Raw genomic sequence first — 9317 nt, 5'->3', positions numbered from 1 at the left:
CGACTCGGGATACTTATAAGATACTACCATGATTTTTTCAGATTTTTTGGTCCAAAAATAAATTAGGCCAAAAACCGGCCTTACCGACCCTCCCCCTTTCGCAGTTGGTTCGTTTTTATCGAATATTAAAATTTTGTGACCTCAAAAGATACTTGTTTTGTAATCTGCCCTAACAAAAAAGTAGGAGTTTCGAGGGAGCAAACTAGCTAATTCTGACGTATTTGGGGTCGCTGGATCGGATTTCGAAATTAGCTTATGATTTCTTCCTAACCTCAACATTTCTTAACCTTAAAAAAACACTTTTTTGTACATTTCTCAGCCTCGCAAAAAAAAGTATTAATCCTTACGGACGAGACTAAGAAATAGCATTCAAATTCCGACTTCGGAATCGGACCCAGCGACCGAAAATACGTGAGCCTTAACTAATATCGTCCATCAGAATACCTACTTTTCTGTTTTTGTTTCTGGGTTTGTAAAATGTACAAAAAAGTGTTTTTGATGTCAGGGAATTTTCGCATTAGAAAGAAAACAAGAACTAACTTTGGATTCAGAATCAGCGACCCACAACACATAAAAATTGTATAGTCTGGTCCGCCGGAACTCTTACTTTTTTCAGGACTGTCTTGTTGGCCATATATCATTCACTTCGAATTCCTAATTATTATTTTGTAAATTGGGAACAATTAATTATTGTTGCAAAAATTGTTTAAGCTCCTAATATTCAAAGATTTGATTGCTTATTGATTTTGATGTTGTCAATATTTCTAATGTCATAAAATAAAAATGTAGGGATGTAAAAGGAAGCTTTACCTTCTTTTTGTTTATAATTGTGGATAAATTGTTTATTTAAAGGTACGTTGAGTACTTCAGTGGACTGCTTTCTGGATCCCTACGCATCAGTCCATCACCATTATATCTAACCCATCTGACCGTTTTGGGTGTCCCTCTTTTCGAACCTACAGGATGTCGAGCTTTCCTGAAGGTGTACGAGGGTCTCACGCCAGTTTACACCTCCGACCTTTATTCCGTAACGAACGCACGAGAATTTACTGTGAATCTCGGCGGTCTGCGTTTGAGAGGAGACATTCTTGTCAAGTGCTACCACAGAGTGTACTCCAAGCAGAGCCGAGAAGTTATGTTCTCTCTTCAGGTAAGTCTGTTTTCCTTTTCATTCTTTTCTGAAATAAAAATATTTCCTATAAAAAAAAACCGGTACCGGCAAAAACAAAATTACTGGTGCCAAACATTTTTTACGAGTCTTTTAAAAATAATTTCTTGTCAAATAACTGATGGTCATTATGTATGCTTTAAATAGTTGTTTAAAAAGAGGTCGAGTATTTTTACTTGGAAAATTATTCAGGATTTTGATTTTCTAGTCCGGCAGTAAAAAAATTTTTTTAAATTTTATCTTCAATGCTAGTTTTTTTTCCTACGTGATATTTTCTAGGTCGATGTTTGTTTAAACTTTACCGAACTGGTATAATATTTTACTATTTTATTGTTAAATTAGGAATATTAATTTGGCATTTTACTGAAGAAATCCCCCCTCCCTCTCCTTTGCTCTTAGGGATTTGACCACCAGGTGAACATATTTTTAAGGTTAAACGAGTAAAGGGGATTCGAGGTGTAACGAATTTCGTCCATTATTTGGAAATCCTTAGATTTACTTGAAATCGTGTAAATTATCTAGATGTCCTGAATTCCTTGAGTTCGCGGAATCCTCTCAAGTATCTGACTTCCTAGAATGCGCGTAATTCCCTGAATTCGTGAAATTTCCCCGAAGTCTGACAATTCCCTGAATTAAGAAGAAATTAGAAGAATTCATTAAAATTCAGAGAAATTGAGAAGAATATAGAAAAATTTAGAGGTATTCAGAAGAATTCACGAAAATTCATAGGAATTCCGGAGAATTATGAAGAATCCAGAGGAATTCAAAGAATTCAGAAGAATATAAAGGAATTCAGAGGAATTTAGAGAAATTCGGAAGAATTCAAAGGAATTCACAGGAATTTAGAAGAATACAGAAGTATTTAGAGGAATTTATAAGAATTCAATGGAATTCAAAGGTATTCAGAGGGATTCAAACGATTTCAGAGGAATTCAGAAGAATTCAAAGGAATTCACAATTATTTAGAGAAATTCAGAGATTTAAGACATTCAGGATATATAAGAAATTTTAAGTATTCAGAACATTCTAGAAATTTACGTGATTCTGAATATTCAAGGATTTCAGGGAATTCAAGTAATTTGGAATATTCCAAGATTACATGAAATTCTAAATATTCAAGGGATGCAGCTGATTTCAAAAATGCAATAAATTCCGAAATTACGAATATTAATGGATTTCAAATTAAAGGAATTTCGGGACTTTCGAATATTCAAAGAATTCTCGCAATTTAGAGAATTCAAATAAAACATGGAATTCTAAATATTCGAGGAATTTATAACCCATGGATATTCAGGAATTTAAAATATTCAAGGATATAGAGAATTCATGAAAATTCAGGTATTCAGGGTATTTCGAATATTCAAGAAATTTAAGTTATTCACAGAATTAATAGAAATCAGAGAATTTCAGGTATTCAGAATGTTTTAGAAATTTACGGAATTCCGAATATTCCAGGATTTCAAGCAATTTTAAATATTCCAGGATTAACAGAAATTCCAAATATTCAAGTAATTCAGCTAGATCTGGAAATTCAACGGATTCAGGGAACTCCGAATATTTACAAATTTTAGGGAATTTCAAACATTAGTGAATTCCCGGTTATTGAAGGAATGAAGGGTATTCGAGAAATTCAACGAAGTCAAGGTATTTAAGGTATTCAAGGATATTTACGGAATTTTGGGTATATATAATTTCCCAGAAATTTTGAGAATTTATAGAATTTAAGAGATTCAGAGAATTTCGAATATTTAACTAATTCGGGATGTTAAAAATTCAAGAATTCCAAGAATTCGTTGATTTCCAGGAATTAAGATAATAAAAAACATTTGGTTCATTTTAAATATTTAAGGATCACAGAACATTCCAAATATTCCAGGAATTCAGCTCAATCCAATGGATTCTGGGAATTCTAAATATTGATGAATGTCAGGGAATTCTGAACATTTATTGATTCCAGGTTAATGAAGGAATTTTTAAAGTAATCAGAGAACTCAGGGAATTCCAAAATTTCATAGATTTCAGAGAATTCGAGATATCCAGCCATTTTCAGGAATTCACGGAAATCCGTATTTTTAATTTCCAAACCTTCTTAAAATTCACAGAATTTCGGGAATATAGAATATTCAAGAAATTAATAGAAATCTAGAAATTCAGGGAATTTAACCTTTTTAACTAATTCAGGATTTTCAGAGAATTCAAGAAGTGCAGAGACTCAGGAATTCGATGATTGTCAGGAATTCAGATAAATTAAAGAATTCAAGGAATTCTGAATATTGGAGAACTACCGGAAATTCCAAATATTCAAGGAATTCACCTAAATCTGAAAAATTAATAGATTCTGGGAATTCCGAATATTTTTTTATTTTTGGGAATTCCGAGTATTCATAAATTCCAGGCCACTGCTGGAATTTGCGTATACAAGGAATTCAAGGTATTTAGACATTTTCAGGAATTTAGCAAGATTTCAGGAATTGAGGCGAATCTATATATTTAGGTTTTAAATTTGCGAAAATCCGCGGAATTTCGGAACTACAGATTATTCCAGGGATTCAGGGAATTGAGACAATTCCAGGAATTTTGATCATTTCTAATATTTAACTAATTTAAGATATCCAAAGAATTTAAGAAGTTCAGGAATTCAAGGATTTCATATAATTCCAAGAATATTCAGTGAATCCTGAATATTAGAGGAATTAAGAGAGTTCAAGGATTTTCAAGAATTCAGGATACTTAAGGATTTGAGGGGATTCAGAGATATATTAGAGCATTTAGGGAAATTCAGGAATTCAAATAGTTTAAGGAATTATGGAAATTCTGAATATTAAAGGAATTCAGGAATTTCAGAATATGCAAGGAATTCAGGGAATTCTGAATATTGAGGAATTCAGTATGCTTAAGGTAGTTGTTGTGCCAAAAGTCAGATATTTGATTTCAATGCAAAATTTTAAACTTCATTAAAAAAAAAACTTTATTCATGTATTTTGCGATTGAATTTCTTCTGACCATTGCTTCTGACCAATTTTTGAAAAATGACTGCATTTTAATAAATGACAGCTTTTTTCCATGAAAACATTTTATGTAACTTTACTGCTTTCAATTTAAAAAAATCTTAAAACATATTTATCTGTTTGAAAATGTGTTCTTAAAAAAATTGTTCTAACGATTTCAGCCATGGAAAAATTTACTTTCGAAATTGGAAACATTAGAGTTGTAGAGGCAGTTTTCCCGAAAAAAATAAGCCGTCATTTCATAAAATGCAATCATTTTTCAAAAATTGGTAAGAAGCGACGGTCAGAAAAAATTCGATTGCATAAAACATGGTGAAAATTAATGTTTTTTTGTGTGTGACTTTGAACTTTTTTGTAAGAATTAATATTTTTTATTTGAAGCGACATTAATTATAATATTCTTATTTTAAAAATCATAGAAAAACTATTTTTGTCAGATATATGACTCGGAAAGATCAGGTAATTTAAGTAAATTAGTGATTTAAAGGAATTTAGAACTTCGGAATATGGAAGGAGAAATTTAAGAATTGAGAGAAGTCAGCGAATTTTCGGGAATTCAAAGAATTCAATGATTTCAGAGAATTCAAGGGATTTTAGAGTTTTTACGAAATTCAAGGAATTCAAGATGGATTTAAAAAACTTTAAACAATAAATAAAAGAGACAAATATAATAATCTCTACAATTTAATCTTTGATCAAACTATTAAAATCTCATTTTCCATTTCTTCTTGTTTGTTATTTCAAGTCCAATTAAGAAAAGGTTGCAGATTGCATTTTCTTATGCTTACGTCAACATCAGATTTGTTGGTTCTAAACTACTTCCTTAATTGCGCCACGCATGAATTCATTTTACGATTTCGACTTGAGCGATTAATAGGACTATAAGAATCGATTACAATTTTTTGCGAAGGATCGAAATATAAATTTTATTCTGAATAAGGATATCCATAAATGGATATTGCTCAAGAGCGTTTTAATCCAGGCTACTGATTTTTAATTAAAGATTAATTTTTTGATCCAGTGAATGCATTTTATTTCCAGTTCCACACATGCGTTATCACGGAAAATGTCGTCTCATTTCCCCGCTCGGAACTGGACGTTGCTTGCGATGATCCAAGGTGTCCAGCAGACAACGTAGTTTCGCTCTATTTTGCGACCGACGCAAGGCGTCTATATGGCCCAATTCCGGCTCCAACTCCTGCGGTGCCTCACGCCTCGGCACACCACGACCCAATATTGCATTGGGATAGTTATACGAATCTTGAAATTAACGATGACGGTAAGTACCAGTTTAAATTTTCCAAGTGCTCTCAAACTGGGTTGTATCTGTTTCTTGAAAAATAATGCATGAGGGTAGTTGGTGACTCGACCTGGAAACCTTGAAATGATCGGGAATCTTTTAAATCGCAAATGACCGGGAATCTCTTAGATCGCAAATGACCGGGAATCTTTTAGATCGCAAATGGCCGAGAATCTTTTAGATCGCAAATAACCGGGAATCTCTTAGATCGCAAATGACCGAAAATCTTTTAGATCGCAATTGACCTTGAAAAATGAGTTAAAATAGGTGCCACAGCGCCTATTAAAAAGGGTTCCGTATCTTCAAGATTTTAAACATGTACTTCCCCTATTTTCCCTGCTTCATTCCTTATTTTCCTCTCCTGACTCCACTCTTCGAAAATCTTTCCTTCCGAAGTTGTTCTTCGTTAAATTAACCCTCTCCTCACTTCCTAAGGTAAAACTTCCCTTGCCATATTTCCCTTGACTTTTCTCACTAGCCACTCTTTCTTCAAATCCTTTATTTTTCTCACTTCCTGTCACCTTATTTTCTCTACTCCATCTATGCTCATTTTCTCTTATTTCCCTTCTCCTAGTTCCGTTAATTTCCCTGACTTTCCTCATCAATTGTTATGCCTTTCCCTTCACTTATTTTCCCTTATTCTCCTCCGAACATTTCTTTCACTTCCCCTGGCCTTATTTCCCATAATTCCTTTGCTCTCTATCCCACATATTTCCTCTTACACTCCTATTTCTCCTCTCCTAATTTATCCTCATGTCCCTACTTAACCACACCTTATTTCTTATAACCTCTTCTATGATAGCATCCCTTATTTCCCATAATATCCCGTATGCAAACACCCCTCATTTCCCCAACATCCTCTCCCTTATTTTTCCACTCATATTTTTAGTCACACTCCTAATTTCGCTCTTCTTATTTCCCCTTACGCTCCTATTTTCACTTAGCTTATTTCTCCTAATTTCCCCTACACCAAAACCCCTCATTCCTCCAACTTCTTCTTCCTCATTTCCAGCTTTTCTTTATCTCCCCCTTATATTTTTACTCACGCTTCTATTTCCTCTTACGCCTCTTATTTCGATCACCTTATTTCTCCTCATTTCCTCGGTTTCCTCTCCCTTATTTCCCTCATTTCCCCCCTCATATTTTTACTCAAACTCTTATTTCCCCTCTTCTTATTTCCCCTCTTCTTATTTCCCCTCACGCCCCGACTTGCCCTCAGCTTATTTTCCCTAATTTCCGCTACACTTTCACCCCTCATTTCCCCAACTTTCTCTTTCTCATTTGCCCTTACTTTTCCTCTCTTCACTTACAATATTGGGAGAAAAGTACAACGGACTTTTAATAGTAAAATAACTTTTTATTGAAAATTCATATTTTTGTGTTGTAAATTAATATTTTCTGGAAAAAAACTCATATTTTTAGCGCTGAATAATCAACTATTTTTTTAAGTTAATTTTTTTTAGTTTAAAAATGAATTTCTTTTTGTGAAAATGTCATCCTTTTTATGAAAATGGAATTGTTAAGTTGAAAATTAATTTTATTTGGTTAAGAATTCAACTATTTCGTTGAAAAGCTGCTTTTTTTAGATGGATTCAACTATTTTTTATTTCAAATTCAAATCTACGTTGATTGAAATATCTACTATTACATTATTCGTTAAAAATTCGTTCTTTCTGATGTATTATTAATTTACTTTTAATTGCCAATTTAATTATTCCAGTACCACATTCATCATTTTTGATGATGATTCATCTCTTTGGTTGATAGCTTCAAAGTGAGATGTTACTTTCTTTTAAAAAAATATTAGAAAGTTTATTTCTTTTGTAATAAAATCGAAAATTTTGTTGAAAATTAGTTTTTTTTCAAAATTTTAAATTAACTTTATTTTAACTCATAATGTACGTGATACATTTTTGGTTGAAAATTTATTTTCTTGATTGAAAAATTGTGGTTTTGGTAAAAAACTAATTACCTTGGTTTGAGATTTCTTCTTTTTGGTTAAAATACAACTTTTTGGTTAAGATTTAAGTTTTTTTCAAAGTTTCTATATTTTTCTTGAAAATTCATAACTTGGTAAAAACATTCATATTTTAGTACTGAAAAATAAACTTTTTTTTAGTTTAAAAATCAAATTAATTTTTGTAAAAATCTAATTTTTTAATAAAAATACAGTTATTTTGTTACAAATTAATCTTCTTCGGTTGAGGATTCAAATATATTGTTGAAAATTTTGGATTCATCATTTTAGTCAAAAATTCATCTCTATTGTTGCAAATTCAGTTTCTTCAATTAAAAACTAATTTTTTTACAGATTGCCTCATATTTTTTTGAAAATTGATCTTATTGATTTAAAAATTCAACTATTTGTTTGTAATTTTATGCATTTGTAAAAATTCGGTTTTCTGATAGGAAATTAATCTTTTTGGTTAAAAATTAATTTTTTCGGTATACAAATTCATCTCTTTTTGGAAGAAATTTGAGCTTTTTGCGTTTTAATTTGAACTAGTACATTTTTTGTTTTCAACTATTTTTATTTTTAACAATGTTATTCAATTATTTTGTAAAAATCCGGACTCTGGTTAAGAACCTAACTCTTTTGTTAAAAATTCTTTTATTTTGTTTTGTTTCGAAGATAATCTATGACTTTTTCCGTTGGAAATTTAATTATTTAGTTAGAAATATGTAGAACTGGTTTTGGTCGAAATTTAGTATTTTTTAAATTAAAAATGACACAATTTGGTTAAGAATTATGCTTTGTAGTTTTGTAATTCAAATCGACTGTTTATTTAAAAATTCATCTTGTAGGTGTAGAATGTAAGTATTTGATTGAAAATTTATCTTTTTATCTTAAATTTCACCTTTTTTCTTAAAAAATCGTTTATTGAAGAAGAAAATTCATCCTAATAGATTGAAAATTCATCTCTTTATGTTGAAATTCCCCAAATTTGTTGAAAAATTCAACTAAAAAATATTATAATATTAAAATGCTCGTCTTTGAATCTTAATAGACTGGGAAAAAGAATAATTGATCAGGGAAAAATCAGGGAATTTTGAAAATGCAGTTTTTCCGCCGAACTGATAATTCCTGTATAGGTACCTCGAAGGATCTTGGAAAAGTTTCTGGACACGGTCCTGAACAAGAACCTGCACAGGCAATCTTGTCGGTTTATGTGCAAAAAGTTTAGCGAAGAAAACGGTACATGTTCCTGCAATCAAGTATAGGTTCCTGTACAGATTTCTTTGCAAAGTGAATTGAGACGCGGATTCCTATACAGAAAAACGTATAGGTTCTTTTGCAGAAACATGTATAGGTTTCTTTGCAAAAACACGTATACGTTCTTTTATAGAAACATATATAGAGCTCTGTACAAAAACATGTGTAGGTTCTTTTGCAGAAACATGTATACATCCCTGTACAGAAAAATGTATATGTTCTTTTGCAGAAACATGTGTAGGTTCTTTTGCAGAAACATGTATAGGTTCCGTTACAAAAACACATATAGATTCCTTTACAGAAACACGTCTAGGGTACTTTACAGAAACATGTATATGTATCTTTGCAAAAACACGTATACGTTCTTTTATAGAAACATATATAGATCCCTGTACAAAAACATGTATAGGTTCTTTTTCAGAAACATTTATACGTCCCGTTACAAAAACACGTATAGATTCCTTTACATAAACTCGTCTAGGATACTTTACAGATACACGTCTAGGGTACTTTACAGAAACATGTATAGGAATCTTTGCAAAAACACGTATACTTTCTTTTATAGAAACATATATAGATCCCTGTACAAAAACATGTATAGGTTCTTTTTCAGAAACATTTATACGT

The 9317-nt window shown here is 31.5% G+C and overlaps 1 protein-coding gene across 6 annotated transcripts in view; it reads left to right on the top strand.

Moving 5' to 3' along the window:
• Positions 1-9317, top strand: part of LOC117168125 (tensin-3) — a 639780-nt gene that overhangs the window by 510104 nt on the left and 120359 nt on the right. For all 6 annotated transcript variants that reach the window (XM_033353532.1, XM_033353537.1, XM_033353534.1 and 3 more), the window contains 2 exons: positions 853-1150; positions 5218-5455. In XM_033353532.1, the coding sequence (XP_033209423.1) occupies positions 853-1150; positions 5218-5455 (536 nt within the window). The remainder of the gene's footprint in view (positions 1-852; positions 1151-5217; positions 5456-9317) is intronic.

This window comes from Belonocnema kinseyi, chromosome 2 (assembly GCF_010883055.1).
Source record: "Belonocnema kinseyi isolate 2016_QV_RU_SX_M_011 chromosome 2, B_treatae_v1, whole genome shotgun sequence".
Lineage (NCBI taxonomy): Eukaryota > Metazoa > Arthropoda > Insecta > Hymenoptera > Cynipidae > Belonocnema > Belonocnema kinseyi.
Note: the sequence above shows the minus strand (reverse complement) of the source record. Positions and strands in the feature narration are given on the sequence as shown.